This window comes from Schistocerca cancellata, chromosome 2 (assembly GCF_023864275.1).
Source record: "Schistocerca cancellata isolate TAMUIC-IGC-003103 chromosome 2, iqSchCanc2.1, whole genome shotgun sequence".
Taxonomy (NCBI): Eukaryota; Metazoa; Arthropoda; class Insecta; order Orthoptera; family Acrididae; genus Schistocerca; species Schistocerca cancellata.
In genome coordinates, this window is record NC_064627.1 from 988956886 (window position 1) to 988975226 (window position 18341).

Sequence of the window (18341 nt, forward strand, 5' to 3'; positions counted from 1 at the left end):
TAGAAAGAAACTGGAATTATCAACAACAAAAACTAAACACACTTTTAAAACGACATTGCACACACATTCTATAAACATCTGGTCAACCTTGCTATCATACAACTAACTAACCAAGAAATAAATTTTCTAGAAAAAGGCCCAAAACACTATGTCAGTACAGATATTACACACCAGACAGTAGAGAATCTTATCACAGAAAATGAATATACCATAAAACAATAAGAAAGAAACAGTAACCCAAAATTCAATTCAGGCCTTACAAGAGAATTACGTGTAGAAGAAATAAGATGCATAATTATGGAAAGCAGTTAGCAGTTAACCATGCAGTCCAACGCATTGGCTTCTGGGCGGGAAGGCGTACCGGTCCCCGGCACGATTACGCCTGGCGGGGGCCGAACCTGACAATAACCTAGGGTTCGGTGTGGGGTGGCAGTGGGGTGAGTGGACTGCTGTAGACTGTTGTGCGGTTGTGAACAACTAAAGGCTATGGCGGTTAGGAAACAGTTGTTTCTTATTTATTTCCTGAACATCGTATTTCCTGGTGTAGCATGTCACCACGTCTTAGGAGCTAAAAGTATGAGGTTGTCGATCTTGTAAGACGCAACTGGCACATCAAAACGCTTGACTTGCCGCCTGCCTCAGCCTGCCGTGCCACCTGCCGGCGTGCGGGCCCACTTGAATGGTCACAGCGAGCGACACGGCTCCCAGGAGCAGGGAGCGCTCCGCGGCTCACAACGGAGCCGACGAGCTGGAACAGCCTGACATAGGGGATATCTGTACCAGACAAGCTGCCTTAGGGTATATAGCGGGCAGGTACTTTGTATACCACTATACTTCCTCCTGTCGTGATCCACACGGCGTGTAGGAAGAACGGCTCTTAGTACGACTTCGTATGAATTAATGGGATATTTCGCGAAATATACATGGTTTTAGGGTATAGGTACAGATATTGTGATGACTGGTACCTTAACAAGTGCGCTCTTCAATGTGTCTGCTGTTTTTTCTCTGCGACCAACAATATTCGCGTAAAGACATTTAATAATTTACTTTTTTTATATTGTAAGTTCTTACGCTGAAGACAACACACACACCCATGCCCGAGGTTGGACTCGGACCTCCTTCGAGGGAAGCCGGGCGAACCGTGTCAAGACGCCCTTTACCGCGCGGTCCCTAATTTACCAACTAATGTTTTCAACGTGATAGTAACTGTGCCGTGAAGTTGACTACACCTATCAGTACAGATTATCTGTCTTGCGTCCATGCGTCCGCACTTCAGTACCTGACCTGCAACTTAGGGAAAAGTAACATAAACCGCTCTATTGTGCCATGCGTACTTGAAGGCACTAATCAACCTAAAAGGTAGAACATGTAACAGTTATAATTATTGGTCTATAAAAAAAGTAAATACTGACGTAATTTTATCCTGTACATTGTCCTCAGTCATCAATAGAAATATCTGCACTTACATCCCCAACATTTTGTAAGTGATAGGAATGAATATATGATTGACCCTTCTTGGAGGTGTGATGTCAAAATTTTAAAACTTCCGAATGAAGCACGCCGTCCTTTCGGTGTCACTTTATGAATTTTTCCGTGTTACTCTTGCGTTTCTTAAGCCATCCCTCGAGAAACGAATGTCTCTTATTCGGATCTCCTTTTCTTCTGTTAACCCTGCCTGCTAAAATGGTTCAAATGGCTCTGAGCACTATGGGACTTAACTACTGTGGTCATCAGTCCCCTAGAACTTAGAACTGCTTAAACCTAACTAACCTAAGGACATCACACACATCCATGAACGAGGCAGGATTCGAACCTGCGACCGTAGCGGTCACGCGGTTCCAGACTGAAGCACCTAGAACCACTCGGCCACACCGGCCGGCTGCCTGCTAAAACTGAACGTTCAGGAGGGCGAAGTGATGGCTAAAATCCCTGTCCGACCATTGAGTTTAAGGTTTCCTGCAATTTTCCTAAATCGGTTATAGGAAGTGGCGAGATGATTCCCTTGAACGGTTGCGGCGGATCTCCTTACTCACTCTTCGCTGAGACTCTAACGACCTCGGTTCGACGGAACGTTAAACTCTAATTTTCCTTCCTGCTAAAGTCCCGAAATCAACAAATTATTACGGAGGCAGTACTGGACACTCACATAGCCGAAAGCACTCTTTGCCAAAGGAATCTAAATGTCCTGTTGCACCAAGGAGTTCATTCGATTACGGCATACGCTCACCGGAAAAAAATTAGTAGCCCTAGAAAAATCGTTTTAATACCGTATAATTCTGCCCCTAAAACTCGATAACCGCCTGTATTCGATTAGGAAATGAGTCCACAACGTTGTGTAGGTACGTCGCATCCAGATTAAGCAACTCGCCGAGGATTTGATCGTGGAGTTGCATCAAACTGCGGGGAAGCTGGTGTAGGCGTTCTTCCCGCTGTTCCAACATTCCCCACAGATATTCTATGCGATTCAAGTAAGGTGATGTTTCACTCGAAACGAGAAGTAATGGGGTGGGAAAGGTTTCAGAAAATCAGTCACATATTCTTCGGTGTTGTTGTCTTTATGTGCGAGTGCGAGCAATGGTCTCTTGCAACGTGACTGACTCCAGATGTTTACTGCATGCCGTTCCCGACGTTATTTTCTCTATATAGCGGTTGGGATGTACCTTCATTCACTGCCTGTAACAATTCACCACTGGTTTGGAAGTGATTTTTATTCACAAGCTGTGAAATGCGCCTCCAGTCCCTCTCAGTCATGATCTTTCACCGACCAAAATTCTGACGTCGTGTTTCGTGACCACGCTTGTTACACCACTATTTGCAGACGCACTGACCAGTCGTGAAACACCAAAAAAACTAGCAACTTGACACACCATATGGCCATGGGCACGGCCAAATACGATTGCCCCTCTTTGCCACTCTGTCACGCTGTTTGGTCCCTCCCCCCAAGTCATCGAAACGACCACTCTGTCACGTCCTTACATTTACTCAGGTTTACGCATAATGTTAAAGCTTGAAACATAAACGTCTCACTGATCGCTACTGATTTATGCTCATGTGGAGGCAGTGGGCTTGCAATTGAGCAATTGACTGCTTCGCTCGGGTGGCAAATGTTTTGACCGGAAAGCTTAATAGCCCGTAATGCTTTAATAATCTTTATACTTCCGTAAGTGGAAGTTAACACTTTACAGTTTTAGTTAAATACAGTTTGGTCCATTGACAAAGACCGGGCCATATATCTCACGAAAAAACTACAAAGAACGAAACTCGTCTAGCTTGAAGGGAGAAACAAGATGGCGCTATGGTTGGTCGGCTAGATGGCGCTGCCATATGTCAAACGGATATCAACTGCGTTTTTTTTTTAAATAGGAACCGCAATTTTTATTACATATTCGTGTAGTACGTAAAGAAATAAGAATGTTTTAGTTGGACTACTTTTTCCGCTTTGTGACAGATGGCGCTGTAATAGTCACAAACTTACAAGTACGTGGTATCACGTAACATTCCGCTACTGCAGTCGATATTTTCTTCGTGATACATTACCCGTATTAAAATGGACCGTTCACCAATTGCGGAAAAGATCGATATCGTGTTGATGTATGGCTATTGTGATCAAAATGCCCAACGGGCGTGTGCTATGTATGCTGCTCGGTATCCTGGACGACATCATCCAAATGTCCGGACAGTTCGCCGGATAGTTATGTTATTTAAGGAAACAAGAAGTGTTCAGCCACATGTGAAACGTCAACCACGACCTGCAACAAATGATGATGCCCAAGTAGGTGTTTTAGTTGCTGTCGCGGCTAATCCGTACGTCAGTTACAGACAAATTGCGTGAGAATCGGAAATCTGAAAAACGTCGGTGTCGAGAATGCTACATCAACATAGATTGCACCCGTATCATACTTCTGTGCACCAGGAATTGCATGGCGACGACGTTGAACGTCGTGTACAGTTCTGCCACTGGGCACAAGAGAAATTACGGGACGATGACAGATTTTTTGCACGCTTTCTATTTAGCGACGAAGCGTCATTCACCAACAGCGGTTACGTAAACCGGCATAATATGCACTATTGGGGAACGGAATATCTAGAATGACTGCGACAAGTGGAACATCAGCGACCTTGGCGAGCTAATGTATGCTGCGGCATTATGGGACGAAGGATAATTGGCCCCCATTTTATAGATGGCGATCTATGTTGCAATGTATGCTGATTTCCTACGTAATGTTTTACCGATGTTACTAGAAGATGTTTCACTGCATGACGGAATGGCGATGTACTTCCAACATGATGGATGTCCGGCACATAGCCCGCGTGCGGTTGAAGCGATATTGAATAGCATATTTCATGACAGTTGGATTGGTCGTCACTACGGTCGCAGGATCGAATTCTGCCTCGGGCATGGATGTGTGTGATGTCCTTAGGTTAGTTAGGTTTGAGTAGTTCTAAGTTATAGGGGACTGATGGCCACAGAAGTTAAGTCCGATAGTGGTCAGAGCAATTTTTTGATTGGTCGTCGAAGCACCATACCATGACCCGCACTTTCACCGGATCTGACGTCCCTGGATTTCTTTGTGTGGGAAAAACTGAAGGATATTTGCTATCGTGATCCACCGACAACGCCTGACAACATACGTCAGCGCATTGACAGTGCATGTGCGAACATTACGGAAGGCGAACGACTCGCTGTTGAGAGGACTGTCGTTACACATATTGCCAAATGCATTGAGGTTGGCGGACATCATTTTGAGCATTTATTGAATTAATGTGGTATTTACAGGTAATCATGCTGTAACAGCATGCGTTCTCAGAAAAGATAATTTCCCAAAGTTACGTGTATCACATTGGAACAACCGAAATAAAATGTTCAAACGCACCTACGTTCTGTATTTTAATTTAGAAAACATACCTGTTATCATCTGTTTGTCTAAAATTGTGAGCCATATGTTTGTGACTATTACAGCGCCATCCGTCACAAAGGGAAAAAAGTGGTCAACTAAAACATTCATATTTCTTTACGTACTACACGAATATGTAATAAAAATGGGGGTTCCTAATTTGAAAAAACGCAGTCTATATCCTATTGACCTATGGCAGCAAGTTCCATAGTGCTCAGAACCATTTTGAACCTATGCCAGCGCCATCTAGCGGGACCACCATAGCGCCATCTGGTTTCCTCCTTCAAGTTAGACAAGTTTCGTCCTTTGTGGTTATTTCGTGGGACATTTGGCCAATCACGATCAATGGACCACCCTGTACAAATGTTGCTCAAGGTGAAACTAATATTATGCTGTAAACGCAGGGTTCCTGACTGGAAATGGAGGGGAGAAGGTCCCATGAACATGTGTCCGGAAATGCATCGTTGCCTCGGTAGACGGCGCTGACGAATCCAAGTTCTCTTGTCCACGTGTCATGTGTTCCTTGGGAGCTGCAGGCTGTGTGATTGACGCAGCGTACTATCAGCAGCTGAATGATCCGGTGTTCTGGTCGGAAACAAGCCTAGATGGTGTTTGTACAAGGCCATGCAGATGGAAACTGTTGAGAGGCAGTGACGGCTATACCAAAATAAGTACCTCATAATGGTTCAAATGGCTCTGAGCACTATGGTACTTAACATCTGAGGTCATCAGTCCCCTAGAACGTAGAACTACTTAAACCTAACTAACCTAAGGACATGACACACATCCATGCCCGAGGCAGGATTCGAACCTGCGACGGTAGCGGTCGCGCGGTTCCAGACTGAGGCGCCTAGAACCGCTCTGCCACACCGGCCGGCCAAGTACCTCATAGGCACCTACCACATCACACTACATTTCAAGAGCTTTCTGAGTGTTTCTGTGATCATGGATCCTTCCAGACAGACGAGAGTGCAGGGAGGCGGCGGGCTCTGTACACACAAGATTCTAAGACCCATATTCTTCAGGAAACTGAGGTGAATCCTTGTACCAGCTTTAGGCATGTGCATCGCCAACGTGGTGTAAGCCAAAGTAAGATTACGTATATTTTGCATCACAACCGCTACTATCCCTGTCACCTGGACCGAGTGTAAGGATTCTCGGCAGCGGATTTCCCCCTACGGGAATGATTTTCTGTTCCGGTACGATATGCCACCGTTGCACCCACACCGTCCATTTCCAGATACACGTTCATAGGACCTTTTTTCCTCCATTTTCAGTCAGGAATCCGTCCCTGCAGTTTGTCTCATTTATTAATGGAAATGAACCTACGGCATTATCTATATCTACATACACACTCCGCAATCCACCATACGGTGCGTGGTGGAGGGTATCTCGTACCACAACTAGCATCTTCTCTCCCTGTTCCAAACAGAACGAGGGAAAAATGACTGCCTATATGCCTCTGTACGAGCCCTAACCTCTCTTATCTTTGTGGTCTTTCCGCGAAATATAAGTTGGCGGCAGTAAAATTGTACTGCAGTTAGCCTCAAATGCTGGTTCTCTAAATTTCCTCAGTAGCGATTCACGAAAAGAACGCCTCCATTCCTCCAGAGACTCCCACCAGATTTCCTGAAGCATTTCCGTAACACTCGCGTGATGATCAAACCTACCAGTAACAAATCTAGCAGCCCGCCTCTGAGTTGCTTCTATGTCCTCCCTCAATCCGACCTGATAGGGATCCCATACGCTCGAGCAGTACTCAAGACTAGGTCGTATTAGTGTTTTATAAGCGGTCTCCTTTACAGATGAACCACATCTTCCCAAAATTCTACCAATGAACCGAAGACGACTATCCGCCTTCCCCACAACTGCCAATACATGCTTGTCCCACTTCATATCGCTCAAATATTTCATCGACGCGACTGTCTCAGGCGCTACACTACTAATGGAGTATTCAAACATTACGGGATTCTTTTTCCTATTCATCTGCATTAATTTACATTTATATATATTTACCTGCCATTCTTTACACCAATCACAAAGCCTGTCCAAGTCATCTTGTATCCTCCTACAGTCACTCAACGACGACACCTTCCCGTACACCACAGCATCTACATCTACATCTACATCTACATTTATACTCCGCAAGCCACCCAACGGTGTGTGGCGGAGGGCACTTTACGTGCCACTGTCATTATCTCCCTTTCCTGTTCCAGTCGCGTATGGTTCGCGGGAAGAACGACTGTCTGAAAGCCTCTGTGCGCGCTCTAATCTCTCTAATTTTACATTCGTGATCTCCTCGGGAGGTATAAGTAGGGGGAAGCAATATATTCGATACCTCATCCAGAAACGCACCCTCTCGAAACCTGGCGAGCAAGCTACAGCGCGATGCAGAGCGCCTCTCTTGCAGAGTCTGCCACTTGAGTTTGTTAAACATCTCCGTAACGCTATCACGGTTACCAAAGAACCCTGTGACGAAACGCGCCGCTCTTCTTTGGATCTTCTCTATCTCCTCCGTCAACCCGATCTGGTACGGATCCCACACTGATGAGCAATACTCAAGTATAGGTCGAACGAGTGTTTTGTAAGCCACCTCCTTTGTTGATGGACTACATTTTCTAAGGACTCTCCCAATGAATCTCAACCTGGTACCCGCCTTACCAACAATTAATTTTATATGATCATTCCACTTCAAATCGTTCCGCACGCATACCCCCAGATATTTTACAGAATTAACTGCTACCAGTTTTTGTTCCGCTATCATATAATCATACAATAAAGGATCCTTCTTTCTATGTATTTGCAATACATTACATTTGTCTATATTAAGGGTCAGTTGCCACTCCCTGCACCAAGTACCTATCCGCTGCAGATCTTCCTGCATTTCGCTACAATTTTCTAATGCTGCAACTTCTCTGTATACTACAGCATCATCCGCGAAAAGCCGCAAGGAACTTCCGACACTATCTACTAGGTCATTTATATATATTGTGAAAAGCAATGGTCCCATAACACTCCCCTGTGGCACGCCAGAGGTTACTTTAACGTCTGTAGACGTCTCTCCGTTGATAACAACATGCTGTGTTCTGTTTGCTAAAAACTCTTCAATCCAGCCACACAGCTGGTCTGATATTCCGTAGGCTCTTACTTTGTTTATCAGGCGACAGTGCGGAACTGTATCGAACGCCTTCCGGAAGTCCCGTATCTAATATTTTCTGGGTCTCATGAACAAATAAAGCGAGTTGGGTTTCACACGATCGCTGTTTACGGAATCCATGTTGATTCCTACATAGTAGATTTTGAGTTTCCAAAAACGACATGATACTCGAGCAAAAGACATGTTCTAAAATTCTACAACAGATCGACGTCAGAGATATAGGTCTATAGTTCTGCGCATCTGCTCGACGACCCTTCTTGAAGACTGGGACTACCTGCGCTCTTTTCCAATCATTTGGAACCTTCCGTTCCTCTAGAGACTTGCGGTACACGGCTGTTAGAAGGGGGGCAAGTTCTTTCGCGTACTCTGTGTAGAATCGAATCGGTATCCCGTCAGGTCCAGTGGACTTTCCTCTGTTGAGTGATTCCAGTTGCTTTTCTATTCCTTGGACACTTATTTCGATGTCAGCCATTTTTTCGTTGGTGCGAGGATTTAGAGAAGGAACTGCAGTGCGGTCTTCCTCTGTGAAACAGCTTTGGAAAAAGGTGTTTAGTATTTCAGCTTTACGCTTGTCATTCTCTGTTTCAATGCCATCATCATCCCGGAGTGTCTGGACATGATGTTTCGAGCCACTTAATGATTTAACGTAAGACCAGAACTTCCTAGGATTTTCTGTCAAGTCGGTACCTAGTATTTTACTTTCGAATTCACTGAACGCTTCACGCATAGCCCTCCTTACGCTAACTTTGACATCGTTTAGCTTCTGTTTGTCTGAGAGGTTTTGGCTGCGTTTAAACTTGGAGTGAAGCTCTCTTTGCTTTCGCAGTAGTTTCCTAACTTTGTTGTTGTACCACGGTGGGTTTTTCCCGTCCCTCACAGTTTTACTCGGCACGTACCTGTCTAAAACGCATTTTACGATTGCCTTGAACTTTTTCCATAAACACTCAACATTGTCAGCAGCAAACAGCCGCACATTGCTATCCACCCTATCCAAAAGATCATTTATGTAGATAGAAAACAACAGCGGACCTACCACACTTCCCTGGGGCACTCCGGATGATACCCTCACCTCCGATGAACACTCACAATCGAAGACAACGTACTGGGTTCTATTACTTAAGAAGTCTTAGAGCCACTCACATATTTTGGAACCAATCCCATATGCTCGTACCTTAGTTACGAGTCTGTAGTGGGGCACCGAATCAAAGACTTTCCGGAAGTCAAGGAATACGGCATCCGTCTGATACCCTTCATCCATGGTTCGCAAGATATCATGTGAAAAAAGGGCGAGTTGTGTTTCGCAGGAGCGATGCTTTCTAAAGCCGTGCTGATGCACGGACAGCATCTTCTCTGCCCCGAGGAAATTCATTATATTCGGACCGGAAGTCCCCCTTTCGGGGAAGTTTGGCCGCATTGCATTCGACGCCATGTTGGGTGACTTGCGCGTCGGAGATGGGGATGAAATGATGATGAGGACAACACAATAACTGCCCCAGCCGGGACACGAACCCGGGCCCCTTGGCGTGGCATTCCGCCGCGCTGATCACTGAGCAAACGGGATAGGACTTCTTTCATTAATGTTCGTATTGTATGCGCTTTTGATAATGCGACATTAATATTTGCTGCAATAAGAATAATTCTCTGCCACGTACTTACTGTAACTGTAGATGAAACTTCCTTGCAGATTAAAACTGTGTGCCGGACCGAGACTCGATCTCTGCACCTGTGCCTTTCGCGGGCAAGCGCTCTACCAACTGAGCTACCCAAGCACGACTGACGCCCCGTCCTCACAGCTTCAATTCTGCCAGTACCTCGTCTCCTACCTTCCAAACTTTACAGAAGCTCTTGTGCCAACCTTGCAGAATTAGCACTCCTGAAAGAAAGGATATTGCGGAGACATGGCTTAGCCACAGCCTGCGGGATGTTCGCAGAATGAGATTTTCACTCTGCAGCGGAATGTGTGCTGATATGAAGCTTCCTGGCAGATTAAAACTGAGTTCCGGACCGAGACTCACTATCGGGACCTTTGCCTTTCGCGGGCAAGTGCGAAAGGCAAAGGTCCCAAGTTCGAGTCTCGGTCCGGCACTCAGTTTTAATCTGCCAGGAAGTTTCATATCAGCGCATACTCCGCTGCAGAGTGATAATCTCGTTCTGTAGCTGTAGATGTACGTATTTTCTATGTGGACCTGTTGCTGCTGCGCTGACAATGCAACGTTTCGGCCGGCAGGTATCATCACGTCGTCGGGGCGCATCGGCGAGCGGCTGAGCGCCTCTGGCACACGCCTCAACTCGTCCAGCCCTGTGCCTTACGGCGGCGGCGGCGGCGGCGGAGGCAACAAGAGCAGCACGGAGAGCGTGCGCGGCCTCAAGTCCGTCTCGCGGCAGAGCCTGCTCGACATCGTCAGCTGCCGCTTCGGCGTCGGCCGCACCGCCCGACAGCAACATCAGCACACAGGGGTCTGTACACCACACCGCTGCTGCTCCCTGCTGCCAGCCTGTTGCTCACACTATACAGGGTGAAAAGTATTTAAACCGACAAACTCTGGGAGGTTGTAGGAGACATCAAAACAAATATTTTTCCCTAATGTCATTTTTTCCTATAAGGAGTATTTAAACCGGTAGAGGAACTGTCCTCTGGGTGGATAATCAACTGGTTCCAGGTAGTGGAACTGGACTTAACAATGGCTCTCGAAGGACTGTTCTTACATTCGTCTGATTCGTCCCCATGTTACGTACAATTGCACGAGTACTTATTGAAAGATCCCGCTCCACATGCTGCAAGACCGCTTCCTCAAATTGCAGCGTTCTTACCGTGCGACGGTGTCCCTGTTGTGTTGGCTGAAGAGCCAGCACCGTGTTACGAATGGAGGCCGAAATCCACGCGTTTTAGCTCACGCATGCTGGCGTGAGGAGTAAGGACTATACTGACGTGAGGTCTGAAAATGATAAGGAATTAGAATTCAGAAAGCGGACGTAATTAGTTTGATAGTTAACTTTACTCCAAAAATGATGAACCTCGCTCTTGACGGTACATGATTCACAATATTATCTGTTCAGAATACATTCGTAGTAACTCAATATGGCGCCTTGCTAGCTCGTAGCAAATGACGTAGCTGAAGGCTGTGCTAAACTGTCGGCTCTGCAAATGAAAGCGTATGTAGTCAGTGAACCATCGCTAGCAAAGTCGGCTGTACAACTGGGACTAGTGCTAGGGAGTCTCTCTAGACTAGACCTGCCGTGTGGCGGCGCCCGGACTGCAATCACCGATAGTGGTAACACGCGGGGGCCGACGTATACTAACGGACCGCGATTTAAAGGCTGCCACCTAGCAAGTGTGGTGTCTGGCGGTGACACCACAGTCCCTGTCCAGGTAATCTGCTAAATGACCCGGTATGAAGCAGACGTTGGTGCACAGTAGCAAAGCTCGTATGATCCGGGATACGGCGATTAGGATATTGTTGTTGATAAACCGGCTGTGCAGCTCGTCCGTTGTGGTGCGCTACGTAGTACGCACCAACCATATCAGTGTACTCACTCCAGGTGTGGACAGCAGTTGCCTACAACTGAAGAGCGTAATACACCCTCTAACAACTGAAGATCGTAATACGGCCTCTAACAACTGAAGAGTGTAATACGCTCTCCATCGGTTTAAATAATCCTCATAGGAAAAAATGACATTAGGGAAAAATATTTGTTTTGATGTCCCCTGAAACCTCCCAGAGTTTTTCGGTTTAAATACTTTTCACCCTGCATACCGTCTGGGACTGAAATTCGCTTCCATGTACTTGCTAAAAGTCATAATTTAGAAAGTTGGCTTCAGAGGCGAAAGCGAAGAATAAGAATGAATTATTTCTCCAATGCACAAGATATGGTACCTAGGACGAGCGCAGCTGAGAGGTCTGATAATTTTGGAGAGATCCGCTTCATTCGTACACATCTTATTCCAACCACAATCTGTTGCAGGCTTATCTGATCTCATCTTCAGGTGTATGAAATTATTGTATTTCCTAACATATAGTATGTAGTTTGGTCGGTCAGCGCTCTAAATCTCCTGTCGCTGCATCTTGGAGGAAACGTCCGCCGCCTTGCAGCCGCATAGTAGGAACGCCTACCACTACTGTGTCGCTGTTTTAGCAAATACAATAACTTCATACACCTGAAGTTGGGGTTTTAACATCCCGAAACCGGTCGTGGTTTGAACAGATATTAGTACAACTGATGCGGATCTTTCTAAATTAATTATCATTACTCCCCTATCACTTTTACGTAAGATTTGCCTGTTAGACGCCACATATATACATTCCACATGCAAGCGTACTCTTCCGCGGCATTTGTCACTGTTAATAAAATTAATCAGGTTACGTGACCGCATTGTCAAGTAAGCTTCTCCGGTGTTGCGGCCACTGTTGCAAATTGACATCCCCATGGTGTTTAGCTGACTTATACTGCAGAAAACAGAAAGAATTCCAGGCTACACTGTTGAACCTTGATTAAAGAAATGGGAAAATCAGATGTTAAGACAGAACGTCTCACTTTATAGGTTTAATTCCATACATACAGTCAAAAGTACAGGGCGATTCTGTGACGATATCACAAACTTCCGAGGATGATGAAAAAGAGTAGATGTAACAGCTTTGTGTAAGGGACTGTGGTCCGGAAGAGGTCGAATAGTAAGTTATAAGCGAAAATCTTTCGGATACGTCAGCCCTTCTACTGTAAGCTCTTCACTTTTCATATTTTGTGAGAAGGTAGTATGGTACAAAACACGAAAATATTGTCAAGTAAACACGGGTTCTAAGATGCTACCTTAGCAGCTATGAGTACTTATTCATTTTTGCCACCGTGAAACGCACCTCTACTGCTGAAAAAGTGCTCATAGCTCTTAATATATGCATTTTAAACCCTATGTTTAACAGACAGTATTTTCTTGTTTTGGTCCATACTAGCTCCTCGAAAAAAAAAAAAGAACAAAAAATACCGAAAGCAAAGAGCTTGCAGTGAAAGAGATCCAGTGACACAGGCATCGCACCGATATCCGCTTTATAAACATCGGCTCGATCGTTTCTGGACAGCGTCCTGTACCTCAAATTGATGCATTGGCACTTCTGACTGCATATCTTAAAGAACCAGCCTGACTGAGAAGCGATTAAAATAACGTCTCTTTACTTTTTTATGCAAAAGTTGTGGAACGAAAGAGTGATATCAGATAAGAGACAACAACGCTCATAATGCGCTCTAAACTATTACTGTTAATAAATTTACTCTGAACAATGCGTAATCTGTAAGATACTATTTACAAGTTAAAGCTGGACATAACTTTCAGTAATGTGTCAAACGCGATCCTTATTTCTGATAACATCTGGCAAGTTTAGAATTCAAGGATCGCAATGAATTTGCGTCCATAGTACTTTGTGTACCGCAGTAACTTGCATGTAAATCTATGTATCTAGAGTATATGTGATGTCAACGGCGAACCCTGCACAGAGATCTATAGTTTTCCATGTTCTCCTTCACATTTTCCGATACATCACCGGAGCTATGCTTCGAAAAGGCCCTCCTTAGAAATTTTCTTATTTTTCATTAGTTATGCACCTACGTTGTGCGCTATGCGGCTTGATTATTCACGAAATGGGGTATCTGGCGTGATGGTGGGCAGGTCCATGATGAATGTTTCCTTGGAGAGGGACATGATGCTGAGCCACGCTCAATCCGGTCGCCAAAGATTTGTTGACAATGACATCATGTACCTAAATAACAAAACGTTCAGGATCTCAAGCCATCTGGTCCCACGCGTCAACGATCTCCATGTCTTCGAACTGAGGTATTAATAACATTCCAAATAAGTCAAGAAATATAGTTCTAACAGGTGATATTATCCTGTTATACGAGAAAACCAACTGCGATACACCGCATTTTCGTCTGAAAATAACGCTCGTGAACGGGACACACTATCTGGAAATTGTGCCAGCAGAGCACGGTAGACTGCGGCCTACTGCCCTATGTCACCTTTGTTAATGTGCTCATGCGTTTTGGACCACGTTACTTGACGTTCAACTGCCGTTTTGCAAATGACTTCATTGGACGCTGTTCAGCTAATCGAACGACGGCCGCACATACGTCCTCTCACATTTTTTTTTTACTTCCGCTACTTGGAATCTCGAACTCCAGCTGAAACAAAAGAACAGTCTCCTATTCAGTTAGAGTTGTTTTATGAGGTGGGATTTTGCCTAAGCGTTCTATATACGCACCACATGTTATTTCTGTCTTTCTTTTCCATGTCTACGCACTTTGGTACGCTCACACACACACGCCATTTACCGACCCAATGTAATTAGTAACTGTGTCTGCTCGCATCAGCCATGCCTTCACAAGTGAAGCAGTCCAGTAAGAAAGAAACGATATGATGCTGAAAGCAATGCTTTTTGTCAGCGTCAGAGCGGGGATACCAATAAAACAACTGTTTATTTCCGCAGTCGTACGAAGTATACAGGGAACAGGGACTTATTGGACGCCTTGGGATAAGGAAAACGAAGGCTGCATGACATACGATATTCGTATTAACAAAGTAATTCGTCTTACAGAAATGTTACCAGTTTCACTGTAAGGTATGCTAAAACAGGCTTACGAGCTGTCATTTTACATCACAATTCATAATCATTTTGAATCATTCAAGGAATCCCCTAGATGACGCCCCCCTACAAGCAGTTTGGAATATACACTAGAAATATTTTGCACAAAGAACATAACGTAGCTTATCCTAAATTTCATAAATAATTTTCTGTTAAAGAGAAATTAAATTTTTTAAAGATTTGTTCATGATTCCTTTTAACTTTTAATTTAATGACAAAGTGTTTACGCAAGCCGACGTTTTGCCGTTGGAAATTGTTCACCAGGTATCATGGCAGATGCTTTTGTGACCTCTCAACAGTATATCTCTAAGTTTTTTCCCAGGCACTAAAGAGACGATGGTTTATTACGTGTCGTACTTAATATTACATTTTGTTCGCTTAGAGAGGGAAATTACTTAGCATTGTGATTTTTAAATTCCAGATTAGATCCCCAAATACCATTTGCGTTTATATTTTTGACAGATCGGAAAATGGGTCTCAGGGCCTGATACAGCTAGAAATAGTAAATATAAAAAAACAATAAATTTAAAAAAAAAGTTATATGTACGTGTGTTTCAAGCAGTTTTATCCAGAAATGGTAAATAATATGCGCAAAAAAGACTGAATATTACTGTCATCCAACATATATACAATACCTCACAAGCTTCCATCTTCATTCACTGTTTGTTTTCTAGTAATGGTCTAGCAGGACGCGTTTCAGCAGCACGCTACCATCCTCAGTTGATTACGTGTTGTGAGATTTTATTTCCCATACTACAAATGCCTTCAAAATTTGATGTTTCTGCTAGGTATGCCTGCTAGATCAAGTGCCAAAAGTCGTCTTTCATTAGAAGAATTTCATTCTATGATTCGTACAATTCAGACACCCCTAGATAAAGTAATTTGCACATTACGAAGTATTTAATATCTTTTGGCATACAGAACGTAACAAATATGTAGTTTCGCAGTTATTATTTAGAGTTAGATATTCTACCCCCTCTTTAGAGAAAGTAGTCGATTTGAAATGAACTAAATGAGATGAAAATCTTTCGTTGAAAGAAAGGTATTAGTAATTGGTTTTTGACTCACTGAGTGTAATGATGGTCAGCTATAGTGAAAAGCTGAACAGTGGCTTATACTTAATGCATAACGTTATTTGGCCGTTTACGTAGTGTATAGAAGTAGAAGTGAGCATGTTTCGTATGCTAAAAGTTTTTCTCCCGTAGCTTGTGTACACACATTGAGTGTTCCATTATTGTGCTTTCGTATATTCAAGACGAACTGGACACAGAAACAATTAATTAGAAATTACTAGTGTTGGGGATACTTAGCGACTTGGCTAAGGTTTTTGATTTGTGAACAACGATATTCTAACGCAAAAGTAAAATATTGCGAATTAGAAGTCACAGCAGGTTCATGTTTCCCGTCTTATATGTATGACAGAAGGCAAAGTGTGTTAGTTAATATCAGTCACATAGAAACAGACACTCAGCAGTAGAAGATATCGGATGTGATGTACCAAACGGTCGATTTTTGGTTTCTCTGTTGTTTCTGATACACATTAACGATCTTCTTGTTGCCGTTTCAGTAGAAGTGAAACTTGTCATTTTTGCAGAGGATACAAATACAGGAATAAAGAACAGTACCGGTTCCCTTACTGAAAACTCAGCTACTGAAATAAACGAAAACAGGAATGGACTGTTGAATGCAAATGTATTATTACTGAGTTATGACAGGGTTCAGTATATACCAAGTTCACCACTTCAAACAACTCGAGAAGCTATAATAATAAGTTTCACAAACAACTAATTACAGGAAGTATGAACTGTTAAGTTTTTGAGACTGCAGATAGAGCAGAATGTTAACTGGAAAATCAGGTGCCTAGAATTAATGATGCGGCTTAGTTCAGTTATGTTTACACTAAGCGTTATTAATGCTACAGGTGAGTTAAAAAGGAGATACGTTTATTCAACATATTACCACTCACTAAAGACCTACAGAATGTCTTCCGCGGAAATTCTACATACAGGGAGACCATTTTCAGAATACAGAAGCTCCCTATCAGAATTTACATCAGATGTAATTATCTGGTGTTAATTCTAGAACGTTCTCCAGAGACTTCTTCAAGAAACTGGTTATTTTGATAACTACCCCACAATATGTTTTTCCTGTTATATACATATAAATCAGAGTGTATGTATATATGGCCGGGATCTCCTCTCAAACCTCTATATCGATTTCAGCTGGAGCTGCAGCGTCACGAGTATCAGCGATGTGGGGTTTACAACCTCCTAGCTGCAATAGGAGCTGAGATACGGGAAAAAACGTATTCATCCTAGCTGTTAGCATATAGGCTGCCGTGTATGACAGGCATGTTGTGTGGGAACCATACTGGCCTGCCAAATCAACTTGCTCTGCATGGCAGCTTACATATTAGGGCCAAGAAATGGTTTGTAGGCTGCCCTGTACGACAAGCGTGTTGCGTTGGAGTGGCATCGGCGTGCTTTATCGACCTGTTTTGCGTGGCGGCCTGTGCGTCACTGGCAAATAAATGAGTTTTAAGCTCCTAGTGTGTTGCCTGCTCTGGATAACAGACATCCTGTGGGCGTAGTATCGGCCTGCATTATTGAACTGCACTGCAGGTGACGATGAGCAAGGCATGGAGAAAGGTTGAGGTGGAATGTGGAGGGGGTGAACGGAGGGAGGGAGAGGTGAAATTAACAATGATAGGAGAAGAAGGTAAGATTCAAGAGAAGGTGGAAGATGTAGAAGAATAGTGGTCAGATGAAGAAGGAAGAGAGGGAGGCAAAGGAGGAAAAAGAAATGGGGAGGAGGATATGATCAGACGAAGAGGGGAGGATAATATTGTCAGAAACAACGGAAGGGGGAAATGAAGAGAGGGAGGGGGAGAAGGAGATGAAGAGAGCGAGTCGGGGGGCAGGAGGTAAGGGGTGGTGGAGGTAGACATAGAGAGGTTGGAGGATAACGTAGACACACAGAGGGAGGAAGAGATGGGCACAGGAAGGTGGAGGATGAGGTAACCAGTACATATGCATACGTGGGCAAAGCCATGTGGGAAAGGTTACTATACATATATTCATTAACGTCGTTTGTCATTACCCAAATTTCTCTTCTGTCGCCAAATAGTGTGAAGCATCAGTATAACATTAGGACCAAAGCAACCTCTACAAAGTGTTCATGTGGCTGACATTAATGCAAAAAGCAGTCAGATAGATGGGTTCACTTGTATTCCAACTACCTACCGGAGCACATCAGGTGTCATATCTATAATGTGGTAGGATCTGTGATACTGAAAGAACTTTCTGTTGGGCATCTCTCTCTACTTCACTGAAGAGTATTTCCACAGAAACTCCTGACTATAATGTTTTAGATTAGTTTATAATTACAATTAGCAGTTGCATAGAGCAATGTAAAATCATTTCACTGCATTTCACTAAAATTAAATAAAGTGAACATCTTTGACTTCGTCCCACATCCCAGAGTGATGGGGCTGCAGGTGGCTACTGTGACAACGACAGATTTGAGTACAGCTGGTTTGCGAGGCGGCTGCCACGGCGGCGAGCCCCGAAACTAAAGTGGCGCTGGCCACTTGCGGCGCGAGACAGCTCAGCGCCCTCGCTGCTTCCCTTTTAACGGTCCCTGGGCGTCGCAGAGTGGCGG

General features: G+C 44.2%; 1 protein-coding gene across 1 annotated transcript in view; it reads left to right on the forward strand.

Annotated features, from left to right (window-relative positions):
- Positions 1–18341, forward strand: part of LOC126160344 (uncharacterized) — a 473954-nt gene that overhangs the window by 407094 nt on the left and 48519 nt on the right. The window contains exon 2 of the mRNA XM_049916901.1: positions 10280–10509. Within this exon, the coding sequence (XP_049772858.1) occupies positions 10280–10509 (230 nt within the window). The remainder of the gene's footprint in view (positions 1–10279; positions 10510–18341) is intronic.